This window comes from Terrapene carolina, unplaced genomic scaffold, assembly GCF_002925995.2.
Source record: "Terrapene carolina triunguis isolate 2854851 unplaced genomic scaffold, T_m_triunguis-2.0 Scaffold84, whole genome shotgun sequence".
NCBI lineage: Eukaryota > Metazoa > Chordata > Testudines > Emydidae > Terrapene > Terrapene triunguis.
The window spans coordinates 29,141,626-29,165,236 of NW_020664435.1; the positions used below are offsets into that span (position 1 = coordinate 29,141,626).

The 23,611-nt window shown below is 43.9% G+C and overlaps 1 protein-coding gene across 1 annotated transcript in view; it reads left to right on the forward strand.

The window, feature by feature from the left end:
- LOC112115728 (serum paraoxonase/arylesterase 2-like) overlaps nt 1–23,611 on the forward strand; it is a 46,220-nt gene that overhangs the window by 11,175 nt on the left and 11,434 nt on the right. Inside the window, exons 3-4 of the mRNA XM_024212908.2 lie at nt 21,370–21,425; nt 22,999–23,164. Of these exons, the coding sequence (XP_024068676.1) occupies nt 21,370–21,425; nt 22,999–23,164 (222 nt within the window). The remainder of the gene's footprint in view (nt 1–21,369; nt 21,426–22,998; nt 23,165–23,611) is intronic.

A 23,611-nucleotide genomic window follows, 5' to 3' on the forward strand; every position in this document is an offset into this window, starting at 1 on the left:
TTAGTTGAATTCCTTTGAAATATGGTTTGCTTTAGGAGGGGGCAGTGCAGGGTTAGTGACCCAAAATTGGGCTCATTTGAGCTAGGAGTTGCAGAAATATAAGCCCCCCCCCCCCCCAAAAATATCCATTTTTAAAATAGTTTCTAGGTGGGTTCTTGCACAGAGCTGGAGATCAAACTATTGTTACGTGGGTCAAAAAGGTCTCAATTTTTCAAGTTTTACCCAAGGTAGTGCACGGCACCCACTGAATCTTTGGGGGACTGAAATTGGGAACGGTGTTTAAGAACATGTTCACTTCTTTGCTTGTGTAGACAGCAGTCTGGAAGTATTACATTGCACACGAACCAATGGGAAAAAAAAATGGGAAAAAAAAATGAAGGCTTTTTTGCAGCCACTTTGTTTGCCTGGATTGTTCGAGGGAATTTGCTGGCAACATTGTCCCTGGCGAACACCTTGCCACTGACCTTTCTAGTCTTAATCTTTGTACTCCCATGCAATAAAGATTTAATAATTCATGTTGCTTGCTACAAGTTGTCGTTCTATTATAACGTTTTTATTTTATAGGGAGGTTTATTGTGAACAAAGCGGAATAGCTAGCAGCCAGTCGAACCAAAACGTCTGTTATATTGGTGTGTGGGGAGTTGGGGGGGTGGGAGAGGGGTTGTGGCTATGGTAGGGGTGGGAAATGAGAATGGGTGGTAGGCTAGTCTAGGATTGGATGTTTGAGAAAATCTGTATTTTTAGTAACCCTGGGGAAGTGGCTGCTTCCAGATCTCTGAGCAGATAAAACTTGGTGGTTTCCAAAGACGCATAGCATGGAGGTTTGGAACTGACAATGCAGGTACCTTGACAACTGAGGAAAAAGAAATTCGTGCACTGACCAAATTGCCATTATGTAGATTCTAGGTAATTCCTGGCTCATGAGGTTGCAGAAGTTTGCGAGAGAGCAAAGAATATGCCATGATATGGAGATTGTTAATAACAGGCTAATTTGGAAGAGAGGTGGTCTGCATTGGCATCATGTTTCCCCCATCAGTGACTTATGAGGTTGTCATCTACTGGACGTTATGGTGATTCACAGGACGGAAATGATCTGGGCCTTAATCCTAGTGTAAACCTCATACAATGGGGTTCAAATCTGTTTTCACACATCAGAGAGCTGTGGTTAGGAGCTGTGATCGTTTTCACTGATTAGGCTGAGTATCTGAATAATTGCTACAGTGACAATAGGAAAGCTATTAATAAGCATTGGAAGAATATTAACTGGGAAATCAGAGGGGTCATGGCTGACCAGACAATGTGGACTGTACGGCATAGAAACATTACAAGCTCTGACCTCCCCCACACTTTCTCAGAGATAGGGTATGTCCATTGGATTGGGTCAGAGGATCTTTCTCTCAAATGTAAAACTGTCAGTATTTTCCAACCGAACTCGTGTGTCATTTCTCTCGCTGGCCCTGCCACAAACTTCACCCTCCAACCCATTCTGAAACATGATCAGAAGTACCACCCACTGTAGCCTCTGCATGTGAGTTGGGTTATAGGTGGGGTTGAGAGGAAAGTAATGGCAATAGAAACACTTGTATACTAAGGAGTGGAAACTGCAGAGAGATGCATTCCCTGCTTGTGGTTGGAGGGGGGGCTGGGTACAGAAGTGGGAGGGGCACAGATTGACAGGGTAATGCAGTGAATGGGTCAGGGTGTGGCTGCAGAGGTGTGTCAAAGTAGGGTTGGTGGGGCCCCAGCTGACTGTCTCGGTATGCAAATTGCAGGGCATGATATGTACAGCTACCTAAATGACTATTTATTAATTCCTACCAACAACATATCTTTCTCCTGTTTAAAAATAACCCTAGGAAATTCAATGGCAAAAAATTACATTACCGCAGAGTTGAGGTTGGTTGGTGTGTGTGTGTGTCATCCCATTGCTGAATGTTGAGCTGAGCAAAACTCACACTTCTGAAAAGCAGGAAATAAGCAGTTAAGGCTGCCCATGCAGTTTTAACTTTGCCCCTTTCAGCAGTGCCCCAATAGACCCTTTTAACATACGTACCTTTTACTCTGCCAACCATTTTCTTTTCCTTTTGTCCTTTAATAGTGTTAGATGGCATTCTGTGGGTGAGCATGAATGGGCTGTAAAAAGAGGTGAAGAGCTTGTACATTTCAGCAATAGTGAGGCTGGCAGAGTAAAGGTTTTTGTGTTAATGGGGCATATTGGGGCACTGCTGAAAGAAGGCAGAGTTAAGGTTGCCCATGCATGGGCAACCTTAACTCTGATGCAGCCTTAACTCTGAGTTTCTTAGTTTTCAGAAGTTTGAATTTAGCTCAACTCAGCTTTCTGCAAGGAAATGACATACCACCAACCTCCTCAACTCTACACTAACATAGTTTTGCCACTGAATTCATAAAGGAAGCCAGGAAATTGACACACTTCTACCCATCTGAATAAAATTACTCACTTGTATGTTTCTGTTGAACTCAGCCATGTAACGTTGCTCATATGTTTGCAGGATCTAGCCCACTGTAATTACATAAGGATAGTTGCATGTGTATATCACATTTTTTTTTCTTTTCTTAAAATCCCCCAATAAAATGTTTTAATCTGCAAAACTAGACTAGTCAGTCTGGCCTCTTGAGTGGGCATGTGATTAATTGACTATCTTGGCTCTGAATAAAGTAATCTTAAACTACTCATTTTGTACATTGGAAGAGCTGCTCCGTTCTCTCGTCTATTGTCATTATGTTAAAAACCATTCACCAGTGGTAGTTTTTCAAGTTACTGCAGTCTTGGTTTTGCTATCTAGTTCACTTTTTGTTTGTTTTTCCACATCATGGTTTTTAGACTCTTGTTCACTTTGCTTTCGAACGTCAACTTAAAAAAAAGAAGTCAGAAACTGAACTTGGTGGGAAGATGGGGGAGAAGGTTATTCTCTTAAACAAACTAATGTCTTTTAAGTTGGCATAACTGCACACCTGAATTGGAACCTTCAGTCCAAGGTGATCTTTTTAATTGTTAGAAATCTACATCCTGGGTGGGAAAAGGGTACATTACGCTTGTGTTTACAGCTGGGCAAAATCAGGAATTGTTATATAACTGAACCCTCCAATTTGTTTTGCTTTTATTTGACCCCTTCTTGCTGAATTCTTTTTTATTATTCACAAGAATGTTTGCAGAAAGAAGTTTCATGAAACTCTCAAGTGAGTGTTCACGTTGGAAGTGCTCTCATGACTGCCCCAAGTTCTCTTCTAGATTTCCCTCCTGTTCAAGAAAGTGCATCAGTCAATCAGTGAGCTGAAACTGTGTCATAAGTGGGCCAATTGTGCAGCATGAATATCAAATACTTGTTACTAACAGTTTGTGAATAACCCATACGCTAACAATGCTTAGTTTAAGCAATTCATTGAACAGCTGCAAATAGTGAACACATTGGTAAAAAATCATGAGTTGTTTGTGTGTATCACAAAGAAAAGAGTATGTTTGAATAGGTGATCGTTCGTGAATTGTTTACCTAGCTCTATTCATGTTACGGTCTCAAAATTTGATCTTAATTAAGAATTCATGGAAATAATTATCTTAGGAGTTTTTCCTCATGAACAATCTATTGCTTTGTTTAACTTGTGTACGTTACCCTCAGAAACGTGATGGAATTGTATTTCATATCTGCAAGCAGGTGAATTTGAAGTTTCATTTAATGTAGTATGGTGCAAGTACAAAATAATTCCATATCCTGACAGAAGAAGGAAAAAAGGACCTTTTGTAGTAAATATTTCTAGGGTACTTATCACTGTAGGAAGTGACTGTGACAGTCTGGTCAGGGTTCAGGAGTGCAATCCAGGACCAGTGAGGGGTTGTCACCACTTACCCATAACTCTGGGTACCTCGCAATGCTCTGTTGCTATAGCTCCCAACCTGGGCCACTTACAACAAGCCTACAAGCATGTGGGTCACACCCTGAGCATCTGTGTGCTTACATAGCCCTGGTTCAGCAGCTCTGATCCCAACAGCCTGTCTACAACCTCACTTTGGCTTCCACCAGCCTGGGTTACAACCAGCCAGATGACTCCAACACATTCCCAGTCCTGAATTTCCCCAAAATTGTGTGCCCTAAACCAGTATTTTTCAAAGTTTGTTGTAACCCAGTACTGGGTCGCGGCATGTAAGTCACTGGGTCGCCTTGTTCAGCACCTGGGACCCTAGCAGCTCTGGTCAGCATTGCTGACCGGGACGTTAAAAGTCCTGTCCGTGGTGCTGCCTAGCTAAGAGAGGCTAGTGCCTACCTGTTCCGACACCGTGCTGCATCCTGGAAGCGGCCAGCAGCCGGTCCCGCTTCTAGGCAGGGGGGCCAAGGGGCTCCACGTTCTGCCCCAACCCCAAGCAACAGCTCCACACTCCCATTGGCCAGGAACTGGCCAATAGGAGTCGGGAGTGGTGGTGCCTGCGGGCAAGAGCTGTGCGGACCTGCTTGCGGAGGAGCCTGGACCTGCTGCTGGCTGCTTCTGGGGCACAGCGTGGCCTGCAGTGCCAGGACAGGCAGGAAGCCTGCCTCTGCACCCCGGCTGCGCCGCTGATTGGGAGCTGCCGGAGGTAAGTTTGCGCCTGAGCCTCCCCAAAGTTGGAACCCCTTCCTGCACCCCAACTCCCTCATCCTTGGCCCCATCTCAGAGCCTGCACCCCCAGCCCATAGCCCTTCCACACCCCAACCCCCTGCCCCAGCCCTGAGCCCCCCCAAACCTGGAGCCCCTCCTGCACCCCAAACCCATCATCCCAGACCCCAGCCCAGAGCCTGCACCTCCAGCCTTGAGCCCCCCAAAACCAGAGCCCCTCCTGCACCCCAAGCCCCTCATCCCCGACCCCAGCCCAGAGCCTGCAGCCCAGAGCCCTGACCTCCTCCCGTACCCCAACCCCCTGCCCCAGCCCTGAGCCCCTCCCAAACCTGGAGCCCCTCATCCCCAGCTCCATTGGGTCGCAGGCATCAACAATTTTCTTCAACTGGGTCCCCAGAAAAAAAGTTTGAAAACCACTGCCCTGAAGTGTCCAGCCTTCTCTTGGACAGCTCTGAGAAATAATGTTTGTTGCACCTGTAAAGAGACAAACTGCATCACAGATTATCTAAACAGCGCACAGAGTTAGCTCATCATGAAAATAAATAAATGTATTAACAATAGGACTTAAGTGGTGCTAAGTAAAAGGAACAAAGTTAGAAAGGGTTAAAAGCAAATAAAAGTGAAAACACGTCTAAAAGCACATGTCTAATGTAACAAGATGCAGGCTTTATTGAAAATGGTTTCTCTCACCAGTCAATCATCTCCCAACTTGCCTCTTCTTCAGTCAGTACAGTAAGAACGGCCATACTGGATCAGCCCAATGGTCCATCTTGCCCAATATCCTGTTTTCTAACCATGGCCTGTGCCAGATGCTTCAGAGGGAATGAACAGAACAGGTAATCATCAAGTGATCCATCCCCTGTCGCCCATTCCCAGCTTCTGGCAAAGAGAGGCTAGGGACACTTCAGAGCATGGTTTTGCATCCCTGCCCATCCTGGCTAATAGCCATTGCTGGACCAATCCTTCATAAACTTATCTAGTTCTTTTTTGAACCCTGTTATAGTCTTGGCCTTCACAGCATCCTCTGGCAAAGAGTTCCACAGGTTGATTGTGCATTGTGTGAAGAAATACTTACTTCCTTTTGTTTGTTTTAAATCTGCTGCCTATTCATTTCATTTGGGGGCCCCTAGTTCTTGTGTCATGAGGAGTAATTAACATTTCCTAAGAACATAAGAATGGCCATACTGGGTCAGACCAAAGGTCCAGCCAGCCCAGTATCCTGTCTTCCGACAGTGGCCAATGCCAGGTGTCCCAGAGGGAGTGAACCTAACAGGTAATGATCAAGTGATCTCTCTCCTGCAGTCCATCACCACCCTCTGACAAACAGAGGCTAGGGACACCATTCCTTACCCATCCTGGCTAGTAGCCATTAATGGACTTAACCTCCATGAATTTATCCAGTTCTCTTTTAAACGCTGTTATAGTCGTAGCCTTCACAACCTCCTCAGGCAAGGAGTTCCACAAGTTATTTACTTACTTTCTCTACACCAGTCATGATTTTATAGACCTCTATTGCGTTCCCCCTTAGTCATCTCTTTTCCAAGCTGAAAAGTCCCAGTCTTTTCAATCTCTCCTCATACGGAAGCTGTTCCATACCCCTAATCATTTTTGTTTCCCTTTTCTGTACCTTCTCTAGTTCCAATGTATCTTTTTTGAGATGGGGCGACCACATCTACATGCAGTATTCAAGATGTGGGCATACCACGGATTTATCTAGAGGCAATATGATATTTTCTGTCTTACTATCTAGCCCTTTCCTAATGATTCCCAACATTGTTTGCTCTTTTGACTGCCGCTGCACATTGAGTGGATGTTTTCAGAGAACTATCCACAACGACTCCAATATCTCTTTCTTGAGTGGTAACAGCTAATTTAGACTCCATCATTTTATATGTATAGTTGGGATTATGTTTTCCAATGTGCATTATTTTGCATTTATGAACATTGAATTTCATCTGCCATTTTGTTGCCCAGTCACCCAGTTTTGTGAGATTCCTTTGTAACCCTTCACAGTCTGCTTTGGACTTAACTATCTTGAGTATCTGCAAATCTGGCCACCTCACTGTTTTTCTAGATCATTTATGAATATGTTGAACAGTACTGGTCCCAGTACAGATCCCTGGCGGACACCACTATTTACCTTTCTCCATTCTGAAAACTGACCATTTATTCCTACCCTTTATTTACTATCTTTTAACCAGTTACTGATCCATGAGAGGGCCTTCCCTCTCATCCCATGATAGTTTACTTTGCTTAAGGGACCTTGTCAAAGGCTTTCTGAAAAACTAAGTACACTATATCCACTCGGTCACCCTTGTCCACATGCTTGTTGATCCCCTCCAAGAATTCTAGTAGATTGATTGAGGCATGATTTCCCTTTACAAAAACCATGTAGACTCATCCCCAACAATAGTTCGTAGATTATCATGTGTCTGATCATTCTGTTCTTTACTGTAGTTTCAACCAATTTGCCTGGTACTGAAGCTAGGTTTACCAGCTTTTAATTGCCAGGATCGCCTCTGGAGTCGTCTCGTGTGTTTTTTTTAAATTGTGTCACATTGGCTATTCTCCAGTCACCTGGTACAGAAGCTGATTTGAATGATAGGTTACACACCACAGTTAGTTGTTCTGCAATTTCACATTTGAGTTCCTTCAGAACTCTTGTGTGAGTACCATCTGGTCCTGGTGACTTATTACTGTTTAATTTATCAATTTGTTCCAAAACCTCCTCTAATGACACTTCAATCTGGGACAGTTCCTCAGATTTGTCATCTAAAAAGAATGGCACAGATTTGGGAATCTCCCTCACATCCTCAACCATGAAGACAGATGCAAAAAATTCATTTAGTATCTCTGCAATGGCCTTATCTTCCCTGAGTTCCCCTTTAGGATCTCAATTGTTCAGCAGGCTTCCTGCTTCTGATGTACTTACAAATTTTTTAGCTGTTACTTTTTGAGTCTTTGGCTAGCTGTTCAAATTCTTTTTTGGCCTTCCTAATTATATTTTTACATTTTTTTTTTTTTGTAATTTTTCCACAAAAGCACAAGATGCTGGCTTCCTTTGTTGTCTCAGGTGGAAGACTTTTTCCTAGACAGATTGCTTACCTATATTCGGTTCCACAGACTTCAAACCCCATCCCCTTGGGTTGAAGGACCCATTTTTCTCAGCTTGCAAGGGTTCTGTTCCCTTGTCGGTCTAGTGATGGTTGCCTAAAATGGCTTTCTGTCCTTCCTTCTATCTCCCAAAGTTCAGTGACCTTGTTTTCAGGAGGCAGGAAGCCCTCCTGTGTGCTCAGCTTGCTGTGCCCACCGGGAAGCTGACCTCACACTGTTCTTCCCTTCCTGTCGGCTTCCCATCCCCCGGTATGTTAAATGGGGCTTCCATTGTTTTGATTTGACCATGTTTTAATTTACGTAGGAGACTGGATGGGAACAGTTCCTTCCTTTGTTCAGCCACACACATTCAAACATAATTTCAGTGAGTATTCATAATTCTGAAGAAGTGTGAAGTTCTTCTTCACACAGCGCACAGTCAACTTGTGGAACTCCTTGCCTGAGGAGGTTGTGAAGGCTAGGACTATAACAGCGTTTAAAAGAGAACTGGATAAATTCATGGAGGTTAAGTCCATTAATGGCTATTAGCCAGGATGGGTAAGGAAGGTGTCCCTAGCCTCGGTTAGTCAGAGGGTGGAGATGGATGGCAGGAGAGAGATCACTTGATCATTACCTGTTAGGTTCACTCCCTCTGGGGCACCTGGCATTGGCCACTGTCGGTAGACAGGATACTGGGCTAGATGGACCTTTGGTCTGACCCAGTACGACCGTTCTTATGTTCCTCTGTTCCTCTTATAGTGTTAATACATGCCGTTTACAATTCTATTAATCACCAGTATGTTACAGGCATTCATAAAATCTTACATGATACACTAACGTATCCAGTCAGTTGATTAATTTGCTTAACTGAGGTTTAGACCCCCTGTCTCTCTAGTTCAGATAAAGTTTATTTTTCTTGCTGGAGTGTGGCCACACTGTCTCTTTACCCCACTTGTTAGCTTGATAGCTTTGTTTATCTGATATATGTAAATGCATTCTCATTGTCTATGAGGCCAGATCTACACTACAGACCTATATCGATATAACTAGGTCACTCAGGGGTGTGAAAAATCCATATCCCTGAGCGACATAGTTATACTGATCTAGACAGCGCTAAGTCTACAGGAGAGCTTCTCCTGTCAACATAGCTACTGCTTCTCAGGGAGGTGGATTAACTATGCCGATGGGAACAGCTCTCCCATTAGCGTAGTAGCGTCTTCACTAAAGCCCTACAGCGGGCTGTGTATCTGGGTTCCCCTTACCCTCTGCCCTTGGACTGTTCTTAATGTGACAGTGACAAATAAACTTAATTACTCTATTTTATCAATTTATTTAGATTTGACAATGTAAAAGATGCACCAGCATACAGAAGCACTAACAAACTTCCAATGGCCTAAAACAGCATTAAAAACTAATATATAAATTTAACTCCAGACAACCCCTTGCTCCCTCATCCAGGACTGCACCCTCCGACATCATCCCAGTACCTGTCAAATCTCATATTGAGATTATAGTTCATGCTGGGCAGCAAATGATTTTTCTATCCCACAAAAATGTTTGAGATTTCAAAATCTTCCCCCCACCCTGAAATATTGGGATGAAATGTCAAAATCTCAACAAAATTTTTTGCAAACTGGTGGAGAAAAAAAGTTAGTTCTGGTCAACTGTAATGTTTTGTTCTGATTCTGACCATTTTAATTTTTTTCTTACTATAATTAGCTAAAATTTTGAAACCGAAGGTAATCTCAGACTGGGAAAATGGAACTTTTCATTTTGAAATGAAACTGACAATTTTAAAACTTTAAAAATGTTTTTTTTTCAAGTAAAAGAAATTGCTGAAATAGGCTCTTTCCTCTGAGAGACAAGGCGGGTGAGGTAATAGCTTTTATTTCTATTGATGAGAGAGACAAGCTTTCGAGCTTACACAGAGCTCTTCTTCAGGTCTGGGAAACGTACTCAGAGTGTCATAGCTATATACAAGATGGAACAGATTGTTTAGCATAAGGAGTCAATTAACAGTTTTGGTTTTGAGGAACTGGCATTGTCTGATGAAACATTTAGTTGAAAAATTCCAGACCAACTTTAATTACAGTAGTAGACTGCACTCACATTTTCTCCTTTCTGGGTCTGTCTGCTTGTATTTACTGTGGCTTTTAAATATGAGTCTAGGACTGACACTGTCTACTTATTGCTTCCAAAACAAAGCTTCCATGTATGCTTTAATCATGGCTTGAGATAGTGAAGTCCTAAGCGAGAGAGACACATCTTGCTGTATGTCTCCATCTCCACAATTGTCTTATCTGTGAAGATAACATCATCAATTGTCTGTATAGCATTAATCCATCTTTTGGCTTGATGCTTGCATTTCTTTTTCTTCACATCTTGAATGGGCAGGCAGTGATTGGAGGACTAAATGGAAGACTCATGATGACTGTACACAGTTAACATACATGTACAGTGTCCCAAAATTTGCAGAATTAGTTTTGTGGTCTATCTAGCTTCTGCATAATGCCATCCATGGGATTTTTGGGTGGGTTTTATAATTGCTTGTTTATGGTGATATCAAACCTACCTTGGCTATGTAAATACATTTTAGGTATTGTCTGCTAATTAACTTCCTCCATTATTTTTATAATTTCATCTTGTATTTCAATAAATCGAGATCATAGTAAGACGGATGCTTTAGGTTAGTTTTCCACAACCAGTCTTTACTGTAGCTATGAAATTGAATATGCACTTGGAAATATGGTTTGTGGGTGCTATCACACTCTAATTGCAATGTACATTTATGAGTGGATCTCTTCACGGGTCTTTCAGTGTAGTGGTGACTGCAGGTGTATGCAAAGGCAGGACCTATTGATGGGGTCTGCTCATTCTGTAGAACAGCACAATGATTTGATTGGTGCTGCGCTATCTCAGTGTATGCCCCAGTGATGGTTCCTAAAAATTGTGATCTCATATAGTGGGATTGATGCATAGCAACTTTTGTTGGGAATCACTCTGAGGTGTTGCATGTGAATGTCATTTGTAGATAGTGACAGGAGTACAGTAGGAATGCCAACTTTCTAATCACACAAAACCGAATACCCTGGCCCCGCCCATGTCCCACCCCTTCTCTGAGGCCCTGCCCCCACTCGCTCCATCCCCCCTCACTCCGTTGCTCGCTCTTCCCCACCCTCACTCACTTTCACCAGGCTGGGGCAGGGGGTTAGAGTGCAGGAGGGGGTGTGGGCTCCAGCTGGGAGTGTGGGCTCTAGGGTGGGGCTGGGGATGAGGGGGTTGGGGTGCGGGATGGGACTCCAGCCTGGGGCAGGGAGTTAGGGTGCGGGGGGTGGGGGGGAGGTTGAGGGCTCCGTCTGGGGGTGGGGCAGGGGATGAGGGGTTTGGCATGCTCAGGGAAGGGGCTTGGGGTCCCGGCGGTGCTTATTGCAGCTCCGAGGAAGTGGCCGCCAGGTCCCTGAGGCCTCTAGCTGCAAGGGCGGCCAGATGGCTCTGTGTGGTGCACGCTGCCTGCGTGCCCACAGGCGCCACCCCCCGCAGTTCCCATTGGTCGCAGTTCCTGGCCAATGGGAGCTGCGGAGCCGGCAGCCGGGCGTTCCGGACACCTGGCAACCCTATTCAGGGCCATGGAACAGCACACAGTATGGTGAGTATATGGGGGCACTTTTCAATCCCACTGGCTGTTAGGAGCTGGTGGCCTGGGTAACTTTTGGGATAGTATAGTAAACACTGCTAAACTTATTACAGGAAGTAGGTGTCCTGGCAAATATATCGCTCATACAGGTTCCAAAGTCCCAGAAAAGACAGCCACTTGAGATGGCTCATGCGTGCCTGGGCCCATATACCACCAGCCCCATGTCCTCCCAGAGCTCATTGCGGAGTGTCCTACCATGGCAGAAGCAAAAAGGCTACTCTGGCTAGAAATGTGTGAGCAAAGCTCAAACACTATTTGCTTGAAAAGTTCAGTGAAATTGTGCCAGAGAACGGGAAAGATGTCTGGGTCAAGACAAACTTGCATCGCTGCAAATGGAGGAAGGTCATGACTGCTGGCTAGCTTTGTGAGCCTGTCCAAGACAAGCCCCCTAAACCAGCCACAAATTGTTCTATCTCTTTCCTGAATCTGACCATAGTAAGTAATTTGTTTTGGACTCAAATATTGTTAGTGGGTTGTTGTTTTTCTGCCAAATCATGTAGTTTGAATGCCCAGATTCTGGCTTGCTTGCAAGCATTCTTTTGAAGTCTCAATGTGTTTAATTTGAATTCTCAGGTGTTGGTTCATGTAGCTTTCAATCACTGGAAGTATTTTTTTTTTTATTCTGAATGCATTGAATATTAGTTGCATTTTGTAATTTTATTTGAATTATTTTGCCTGCAGAGGTATGTGCTTTGAATGCACCTAAGGTATTTGCAAAAGTATATATCCTGTTTTCTTTCTATTGATTTTTTTTTTGCATTGTACTGACAGTGCATGCTCTTAAAATAAACAGGCTAATTTAAAACAGAATTCCTTTGCTCCCTGACCATGTGCAGTCAGCTGTCGTTTTGGGAAGGGAAGGACAGGGAAGGAAACGGGGACAACATTTCTCAAGCTATAGAGGAAACAAGTGCATTAATAAGGGCAGTAAATCACATCAATTAGAGCCCCTGTCCCTTTCCTCAGTGGGTTTTCTCTGGGTTCAGCTTGGTCTTGAAGAGGTCCTGGTTGTCTGTTGGTTCTGAATCCTCCATGTCCCCATCCTCAACAAGCTCTTCCTCACTGTGCAAATCTAGGGTGCCTTATTCTGGGTGTCATGAGGTATCTGCTGTCACTCACAGGTGAGATCCCCGCTCAGTATAGCATCTAGCTCTGCATACGAGAGACAGGTCTGGGGGACAGAACCATATTTTTTTGCTGCCTGGGCAGCAGAGTTCAAAATTCCACCAGAGCTGTCACTGCTGTGGAGACAGTGGCATTGTAGGCTTGTTTCTGGAGGAATGTTTGTGCTGATACACATAATATTGCATCCACATAGGCATTGTCCCAGTAGAAGAATACCAGTAGAGACTTCTGTCACTCAGGGAAGTGGTTTAACTTCACTGACAAAAGTTCAGGTATTATCAGGACTCCAATTGGAGTGTAGATGCATGCAAGGTTGTGCCAACAGGAGGCAAGCTTTGTTGGTAAATATTCATAGTGTAGACAACTTCCTCAGTTGGCTGTACTCCAAAACCGACATCCCTCCTGCTGGGCTCTTGAGCCTCCCAGGAAAGTTGTTCCATGCTGCAGGACAAACACTTAGCATCCGTGAGTCATTTCCACATTGTGGTGCATTTAGAATGATTTAAAAAATATATATAATTGATGATTAAAATTATTCAATAAACGCTAATTTAATTCATTGCATAAATCAGGAGTCTTGTCTTACAACGTAGGGCTAATGTGTGTAGTGTACAGTGTTGTATGCCATTGTTATTCTTCCTTTCAATAGAACCTCTCATCTCGCTGTCACATAACCTCTCTCTGACATCTACCCATCCAACCACCATTGTTCCAACTATTGTCCCCACCATTCCGATTCAACTTCTTGAGTTTCTGATAGAAAATCAAGGTACAAGATTATAAAACTTCCCAGAAATGTCTCTTGTCTTCAGGGGGCATAAAATCCTCACTCAGATCATTCTTAGCTTGTTTACTCCTGACTTTTGCCTTTCACATCACTCGCTTCACATATGTGGTTAAACTGAAATGTCTTATACCTAAGTCTAGGTCTTATACCAGGCTGTTTCAGGAATTCCTTCAACTGTTAAGATTTATGCTTATCATATCATAAACCTTGAACTACCTCCCATATAATAAACTTCTTAAAGATTATTTCTACTGGGTATTTCTCCTTTCCCCTATATTCTGGATGTCTTTTCTAACTTAATTCCTAAAGGTCAGGAGCGCTAATGAAGCGTGATTAGTGTTGAGAACTCAGTCTCAGGATAAGATGGTATTAACTTTAAGAGCAGGTTCAGATTTAGATCAGTAACATTATTGGTGGTCACTATCTATAACTAGACGTTGATATATTGCAGAGTGAAAAATGCTTAGTGTTTCCTTTCATAAAATTGGTCATACATGACTGCAGTATCAAGCAGTAATCAAAACCTGTTATGTAAGAAATAACTTGATAACGGGTGGAAATGCTTGTAAAGCAATTGATTACTTATGCTTATCTCTACAAATAGAGTTCTCTGGTGTTTTGATCCTCATTTTATTCCCTTTGGCACAGATCAAGAAAGGAAGAACTGACATCTTGGTTTTCTTGGTGGGAAAGCAGTAGATGATTGACAGTCACTAGTTTTAGTCATCTTTGGTTGTTATGAATGTGTGTGGCGTAAGGCCAGCCCTGGTCTATGGAATACCCTACTGGGGATCTGAGTTCAGGTCCCAAACTCCATGAACAGTCAGAGGTTGGGAGGGCTGTACAGATAGCCCATACACTCACTAGAAGCATCATGTTGGAGTGCCCCTCTGGCTAATGGCTTGTTTGATTTCTTCTGACTGAAGGGTGAGGCATCTTTGACAGGCTCTAAGCAGAATTAAGTCCAGCCCCCTTTGGCTCAGCAGAGGGTGCTGTAATGTCAGTGACTTTGAGGTGGTCCCAGGCAAACAAAAGGGAGGAAATTGAATGATCTTAGTAGACACAAACCCCACAAAGAAATATATGGAACAAAATAAAATATTGTATATAAAGGCATGGAAAGACTACATGAACTAGAAATAGGAATCCATTAGACTATGTATCACTGGGCAATTGCTTTCTGTTTCTTTAAATTTTAGCCTGCAGTTTCAGTTAGTATGCTATTCTCCAGTTCCTGTCCTAAATGGTTGTGTAATGCTGCTATGGGCTGCTAAGCAATTGCCACATTTCTTCCAAGCCAGAGGTGGCTGTATTTCAGCGTCAGGCAAAGTAATTGCTGCACAGTCTGCAATGTGATTCCTGTAGAGATTTCTTTATAGATCCCCACCCTGCAATGAATTCTGTATGACCAGATCCCTGAATCTGCACAGAGCCCCACTAGGGTTGCCAACTTTCTACTCGCACAAAACCGAACACCCTTGCCCTGCTCCCTGCCCTCCTCCTCTGAGGCCCTGCCCACTGCTCACTCCATCTTCCCCCTCCCCCCGTTGCCCGCTCTCCCCACCCTCACTCACTCACTCATTTTCACTGGGCTGGGGCAGGGTGTTGGGGTGTGTGGGGGCGTGAGGGGTGGGCTCTGGCTGGGGGTGCGGGCTCTGGTGAAGGGCCAGGGATGAGGGATTTGAAGTGCGGGAGGGGACTCTGGGCTGGGGCAGGGGCTGAGGGGGAGTGTGAGCGCTCTGGCTGGTGGTGCAGACTCTGGGGTGGGGCTGGTGATGAGGGGCTTGGAGTGTAGGAGGGTGCTCCGGGCTGGGACTGAGGGGTTCGGAGGGTGGGAGTGGGATCAGGGTTGGGGCAGGGATTGAGGCATGGGGGGGGTCTGAGGGCTCTGACTGGGGGTGCGGGCTCTCCAGTGGGGCTGGGAATGAGGGGTTTGGGGTGCAGGAGGGTGCTCTGGGCTGTGATGGAGGGGTTCAGAGGGCAGGAGGGGGATCAGGGCTGGAGTAGGGGGTTGGGGTACAGGAGGAGATGAGGGGTGCAGGCTCTGGACGGCACTTATGTCATTGGCTCCTGAAAGCAGCGGCATGTCCCCCCTCCGGCTCCTACATGGAGGCGTGGCCAGGCAGCCCTACGCACTGTCCCCTCTGCAGGCACCGCCCCCACAGCTTCCTTTGGCCGCAGTTCCCGGTCAATGGGAGCTGTGGAGCAGCGCTTGGGATGGGGGCAGTGCGTGGAGCCCCTTGGCTGCCTAAGTCTAGGAGCCGGAGGGGGGACATGCCGCTGTTTCCAGGAGCTGTGCAGAGCCATGGCAGGCAGGGAGCCTGCTTGTGTCACTGACCGGACTTTGAATGGCCCGGCCAGCGGTGTTGACCAGAGCGACCAGGGTCCATTTTTTGACCGGGCATTCCAGTCTAAAACTGGACACCTGGCAACCCTAGAGTGCAGTGTAACCAATTAACACACAGAACTGCAACAGAATGTCACACATACAAATGTAAAGTTGGACATCTCAATTAATGTAGCACACCTATGGTGTGTGTTTAACCACCTGAAATCCCATTGAAGATTCAAAGTGTGAATGAGATCATGAAGAATATCTCAGTGGAGACTGCAAAACAAGAGAGCTGCATCAATTGCATCGGGTTGGAAATGCAAAAGCAACGTTGTCCTGTGACCCAAATGGAGTTCTTATCACGAAATATGGAATCCTGCCAATTCAGCAGCTTTTGTATCGTTAACCCAGAAGCTGGACAACCAGCTTCTCTGGGAAGCCATGGGAGCGATGATTTTCCTGTATTCAAGTGCCACATACATGTGACTGTTACAAAAGCTGCCACAACTAGGTTATCCATGAGAGTAACCAAAAAAGCTATGGCTGTTTCCAAGAACCATATTCAAGCAGCCATTGCTGTGTTTTAAGGGGCAGTTTGCATGAAGAAAACTAACTGGAACAAAAATTTGTGACTTCGTGTAAGCTCTGACATCAAACTAAACTTTGACCTATTCTTAACAAGTTTACTTGTAACATTGCATTCAGACATTTGGAGTATCTATTTTGCTGTTGACTGCAGCTGGAAGAGCATTAAAAAAAAAAAAAGAATAAAACAAGTTTTATATTCTCAAATGTCCAGTATCCGTGTCTGTGCGTTTTGTGCTCATACAGTTGTTGGGCGTTGATTCTGATGATTTTATCCTGTATGTCAGGAACAGGGCAATGCCCTCCCCAACAGTGCCTTATAATGTATTCTGTGAGAGTTAGATTATACACTACTCAGAGTTTCTCACAGTGAAGCTAAAGCATGGCGTGTGGCGAACTGCTCCCAGGTTTGCAAGGAGAAGAGGAGATAATGAGTTATGTTCATCTCAGGAGGGAATAGGTGTGGCTGAGTACAGCGGACTGGGTCTTCCGTGAGTGTCTGTCTGAGGACTGAACAGTGGTTAGAGCTGCACCAGAGAGGGAATTCTAGGGTGGTTTAGTTTTCCCTGGCAGGGAAGGTGTCCTGCATGTATCATTACTACTCTTAATAGATATAGTTGCTTAATGATCCTAACTGTGAATCATGAACAGCAGGCAGTAATGGTGACTAAGGTATAATGGTAGCAGACTGCCCTAACCACGAATGCTGTCTGTGTCCAGACCCTACAAAAGGAAAAAGCAAAGCGATACTTCACTGAAGTATAGTACCATGTAATATTGATTGAGAAGGATCGATTGCCCAATCTGTGCTGCTGTAGAGACACGTGCAAAGCTTTATGGAGAAAATGTAGGAAATGCCAAGTTGAGATCTCTAGGTGCTACAACAGCACAAATAATAAAGCCACCTGGTGCATGCACACAGAGCATCAGGTTTCAGAGTGGTAGCCGTGTTAGTCTGTATCAGCAAAAACAACAAGGAATCCTTGCGGCACCTTAGAGATTAACAAATTTATTTGGGCATAAGCTTTCGTGGGCTAGAACCCACTTCATCAGATGCATGGAGTGGAAAATACAGTAGGCAGGTACAAATACACAGCACATGAAAAGATGGGAGTTGCCTTACCAAGTGGGGGGGTCAGTGCTAACAAGGCCAATTCAATCAGGGTGGATGTGGCCCATTTCCAACAGTAGACAAGAAGGGGGTTGACTGACAGGAGTGTTTCTTCCCTTCCCTCTCCCCCCCTTTATGCCTTCCTTGTGTGTGTGTGTGTGTGTGTGTGTGTGTGTGTGTGTGTGTGTGTGTAAGGAGCATGTTACAGTGTTAAGAGCAGGATAGAAACAGTAGTGGGAATAAAACATATTGTGAACTGCACCCAGTGTGTGTGTGTGTGTGTGAGTGTGTGCACATTGGGCTGGATCCAGTGGGCTGGTGCAGCTCCTTTGTATTGCACTTCTGATGTAGTGTAAAGCCAGTTTAATCAGCCTTTATGTAGGTGTGATACTGTGGTTCTGCAGAGCTGACATGGCCTCTTACCCACTGGAGCTGATGTTACACGGGAAAAGAGGGCATGGCAAGAGACGTGTCTAGCTAGGTTTCCCATGTGCTACTCCTATCATTAGCGACATTTTTGGACCCTGGTAGCTGTTGTAGCCTGGTATAAATTTAGAGAAGCCTGAGGGCTGCTTTACCTTGAGACAAGAGGATCTGCCTACACAGAGAAGCTGTAGGATTGGGAGTGCAAAGATGAACTTCAAGTCCCCTTTACAACACCCCCCTGATGCGTGCTTCCTGCAGCTGGCTGTAGCCAAGGTTCTAATCTAATAAAGACGAGTGGTTTTCCTTCAGCATGTAGTGGATGGCTTCCTTCTATCAGTAAGTAAAGGCCATTCTTGGTCTAATCATGATGGGTGCATATCTTTGTCATCTATGCCCTTTTCTCCCACCCTCCATGCTCTCTACAAACTTTATTTAATGGTAGAGGATTCCCCAAGCTCATAAATAGGATTGCCAAAATTTCATTAGGATGTTGTCCTAAATATATTAAGAATGGGGGTCTATATTGGAAAAGTAGTTCAGTTAGTCCTGTACCCCATTATATATGTAATGTAAACATTACTCTGCCTGAACAGCTACAAAAAAGTATTAATACATTTTCCTCTTTCATGGGCACATGGATAGGAGAGTAATTAGTTTTTTCAGCTCATGCTGGTGCTCTATAGTGAGAAATACTCATAGCTGTCAGATTCCTCCTGTTTTATGTAACCTGATTTATAAACGTATTCCTTGCAGTGAAATTCTGTATTTTGCTATAGAGAACATCTTAATTTTAAAATGCTGTGTTCTTAAATCTTGCCTCAGTTGGTGAAACGCAATAAAAGTTTTTTCTCAATAGAGGCTGGAGTTTCACTTAGAGAAAGGACTGGTGTGACTTTTGTGAGGCCTGAAGAAGTGGGTTTTATGTGCTGAATGCCTTATCTTTCAGGGATCAGACTAGATTATCACAATTGTCCCTTCTGGCTTTGTAATCTATGAATCTGTCATGGCTATCTGGGACATTTAGCATGTACTTAAACATGAACCTTACAGACATCATAACTATTTAATCTTGATTAACACTAAAAATACTAAAAGTCCTTTCCTGCCATAGGTACAATTTGAGGACCTCTGTCTTTCACTTCGCAGTTAGAACTGGTTAGATACCCAGAGTAAAAATTATTTGATCAATTAACAAGTTCTATTAAAAAGTGCATATATTTTACACCTCTTGGGTAACATCATGAAGTTCTAGTGCAACTTTCAAAGATTTCCCTGTCTTATTGACTCTGCTTAGCACTATAAAACCCTATTATTAATGCAGACATTGACAGCTATGACGTAACAATGGAGCATTATGTGGCTTTTGTTGGCTGTAGCGAAGCAGACCAATCCTCTAATGTAGCATTCACCATATTTAACTGAAAACATGTTTCCCCTCCATGTGTGTGTGATAGGGTTTTTGGTGGTTTGTTTCTGACCCTTGGCATTCTTTCATGCTGTGTAGAGATGGCTGCTACTCTGAAACCTGTGTTAGTCTGTATCCGCAAAAAGAACAGGAGTACTTGTGGCACCTTAGAGACTGAAGTGGGCTGTAGCCCACGAAAGCTTATGCTCAAATAAATTTGTTAGTCTCTAAGGGCCACAAGTACTCCTGTTCTTTTTGTAGAGATAGGGTTTGTAATAAGGAAAATCCTACAATGAAGTTCTGCAATGAAAGATAAACGGGAATAAGCTTCAGTGAGCTTAGTTCAAACACTGGAGAAACCCCTTCAGCAAGGAAATTAAAAACACACCTCAATTCTCTTGCTAACAATTAGTAAATAAAGCATCTTTTAAAGGCTTTTCCCGCCCCTCCAGCTTTCCCACTCACCTTTTTCTTGTGGTGTGACTTCCTTAGGCCGAGTGAAGCTTCACCAGTGGTAGATGGGGATCTTAACTATCATGCCACCTAAATCTGTTCAGAGCAATAGCAACAATGAAAAACTTTCTGGAAAAAGGTCAAAGTAGACACAGGCCTGTAAGAGTGGGATAATTGATCTACAGTTTAATAATTTCTTCTGTAAAAGAACTTCTCCCTCTTGTGCACACACAGTGGATGAGGGAGGTTGTTTAGCAAGACCTAATCCAACAAATATTTGAATGGTAGTCTCCGCCTTTATCTAACTAGAAGGTAGTTGAGAAATAAATGGCCAATATTTGATTTGTTGTGCAATCTCTTTAAGGTAGTAATGAACACTTTAGTGTGTAGCTTTTTCTGTAGTTTATCCGTCTCATAAACTTGTAATTTAATTTTCCGTTCCCAAACTTGGGAGAACTCCTTTGATTTTAGTGGAGACGAAATGATCACAACTTATGATTCACTTGTTCACAAACCAGCATATTCTGCCAGCACAGTCTGTCTATGGTACGTATATGGCCCCCACCACTGTAGTATTGGAGCACCTCACAACACCCCTGTGAGGTAAGGAAATGCCATTATCCCCATTTTTACAGATGGGGAACTGAGCCAGAGAGAGTAAGTGGCTTGGCCAGGATCACAGGTTGGTTGTGCCACAGCAGGAATGGAAAAGCCCTAGGTATAGTTTCTTATCTGCTCTATTGATGAGTCTGCCGAGGTTTTCCTCTTTAAAAAGGCAATACTTTCTGCAGGATCTTTACGTTGTCATTTGAAAAACTTGTTTAGAAATCTGTTTTGTGCTGGTCTCCTGCAAAATGGGAAAGGGTCCTGAGAGGAGCTATGAGAATGTGTGGTCTGGAAAAACACCCTTTACAACGAGACCAAGAGTTCAGCCTCTTTAGTATATGGAAGAGAAGGCTGAGGAATGGCTTAATCAGGGTCTTAAACTAGATCGCTGACACCAGAGGATTCGTTATTCTAGCAGGCACAGATGTTATAATAGCCAGTGGCTGGAAGTTGAAGCTGGCAAGGTACAAATTGAAAATGAGACAAATTTTTAACAGTGAGGGCAGTTAACCACTAGAGCAGCTTATGATGTGGTAGATGCTCCATCCCTTGGAGTCTTAACGTCAAGATTGGACGTCTGTCTTAATGAGATGTTCCAGGCCAACCACAAGTTATTGGGCTATTGGAACCGCTGGGTGAAATTCTATGGGCTCTGTTATGTAGGAGGTTGGACTAGATTATTGTGGTGATTCTAGCCTTAAAATCTATGGTCTACACTTGCAGTTAAACAGTGTTCATTGCTGGTTCCGCTGCTGATCTTATTGTCAGAAATGGATACGTTTTCTAGTGTAGTCTAGGGTTCAGGGTCAGAGGGGACTAGGTAGCTAGGACAGAAGGGCACCTGGAGGTCAACCTTTCAAACACAAAATTCAGTGGTGGCGGGAGGAAGCACATGTCTGAGTTGTCAGACAAGCCTAGATCCTAGAGAGGCGGTAAACCTGAACACTAACTTGGAATTCATGCTCTGTTGTTATTTTCAATAGCTACTGACACTTCTGCTAATTCTTTAGACACATGCTACGAGTAGCACAGTAGCTAAAAACAGTATCGATTTACTATCTCTTGAAAATGGAATTATGTGAGAGAGAGCAAAGATTTGAGTAGTAAACACTTTCTTAATAAACCACTTCTCTGTCTGTTTTTGCAGAAAGAGGTGCAGAAGATATTGACATCCTTCCTGATGGTCTGGCTTTCATTAGTTCTGTAAGTATCTGAGCTCCCACCTCCCCACCCTATGCAGGTGCTTGAGTACTAATTTATTATGCACAGGAGTAATACCTGCAAATTACAGGCAGAACACTTTTGCGCACTGCTTCCTGGGAATAATGCAGACTTAAGTTAGCTCAAACTGCATTTCCTCCTACTTGGGCAAGTTCATTTCTTAACCTTGCAGTGTTGTTGTGGCTATCGTTATACAACCTTTAACATTGACACATGTGACTTTACATGCTGCTGATGTATTGCCAACCCAAAGTGTTCAGCATTTGAGTCAGCCTCCCCCAATCAGGAGATTGGCTTAAAAATCATGATTTTTTTTTTTTCTTAAATTAACTTTTGGATTCTTTTTGCTTGGTTATTGAGCCCTTAGGGTTCACATATTCAAGCTTTTCTCCACAGCCAAGAGGGCTAGGAACTGTGTTTTGCTACATGAATGCTGAGAGTCTCATTCATGTGATTCCAGCTACTATCACTCTTAGAAAAACAACCAATATTGCAATACGTGTGATAGCATCTGTGTCGCCAACTTTTGCGATTTTGCCTAGAGGAACTGTACTAGGTAGTCTCCTTACCCACTCAGGTGCACTTAACTGTGGCACTGCAGCTTTGTTTGCCCATATTTTGAAAACTTTTTGACCAGATAGCCTGGATCAATTCAGAGATTCCCTGTATTACCTTGCACGGTAGTGGTGTTACAAAGCTGCAGTCGTCTGAGCTATCTGAAAGCAACAATGTTAAAGTGGGAGAATGTGGGACTGAGAGTCAGGAGCCAAAAGGGGTAGAGACAGGATGGATACAGGCCCTTAGAAGTCACTTGAGGTGGGGGGGGGGAAGAATGGGGAGGGGGAGGCAGGAAAGCTGTGGTGAGAGGTGTTTGTTTTGAAAGTACCAAGCACAGAGTGACTGGGTGCATATTGCAAGTGGGGAATCTGCACTGTGGGAGGCAGCAGCCCTGTGTGGGTATGCAGCATTGTCTTGGGATAACCAGCACAGGGAAGGTAGATGCCTTGGAGGGTCTAGCATCACAAGAAACAGGGGTGCTCAGACAGGCTCTGGGTAGAGCAGTAGTGGCTGGTGGCTTTAGAGGGGAATTACCAGCACTGAATGAGGGTGCTGGAGCAGCACTGTGGATGCTGTGGCAGTTTGTGGGGCGGGGTGTTTAGAAAAACAGTGGGGAAGGGATGTCTCTGGGATGCAGCAAAACGAGGGATTTTCTTTGTGGAAGGGTGTCGTAGCAGCAGATGGATGTGGAGAGGCAGTAGCACTGTGAGAATATTCGGTGGTGATGGGGACATCAGCAGCATATGGTGCAGAGGGTGCACAAATGTGTCTGGGGTGGGTAGGCTGCAACATGAGGAGGATGCAGGCAGAATAGTGAGAGTTAAGGAGGGATCAATTGATTAGGGAAAACATGAAACAACAAAAAACAGGAAAGAGACAGATTAGTACGGTTGTTGCTGTATCATGAGGTATATCCACAAACCAAAACAGAGAGTTAGTCTCGGCAGCTTTGTTAGGATCCTCTTAACTTTCTTGTTGTGTTTACTTAATCATAAAGGGTTTAAAATATCCAGGGTTAAAAAGCTTTGCTCCAGACAAGCCAGGTGAAATATTTCTGATGGATTTGAATGATGAAAACCCAAGAGCAGTAGAACTGAGAATCAGCCGTGGGTTTGATCTGGCATCATTTAACCCTCATGGGATCAGCACGTACATAGACAAAGGTAAGAAGACTGTTAAATGAAGACAAGAAATCTCAACCTAGAGCTTTATAATTATTATTTATTATAGTTAAAACCCTTTGCTATCCCTGTCACACTCCATGTTGCACCATCAATAACCTGATACATGGGTAGGGGAAAAAAGTGTGATGCTCCAGCAGATATTTGTATATTAAAACAAAAGAGCTGGCTGTTTGAGATTGTACATGGGTTTCTATAAACTGACACACTCTATCTTCAAGATAGAAATATGCCCCGTATATTGAATAAAACTATGGAGAATGTGGGAAATGTCTGTATTTTTATGCATATTTTGTGTGACTCAGTTTACCCACCACTTTTGTATTTTTGCTTAAGCCTACTTGGTCTCAAGGGGTTAGCTTCTCTCCAGAGAGACACATCAGGAGTGAAGGAATAAGCATTGAATGGAGTGGGTGGGGGTCACATATT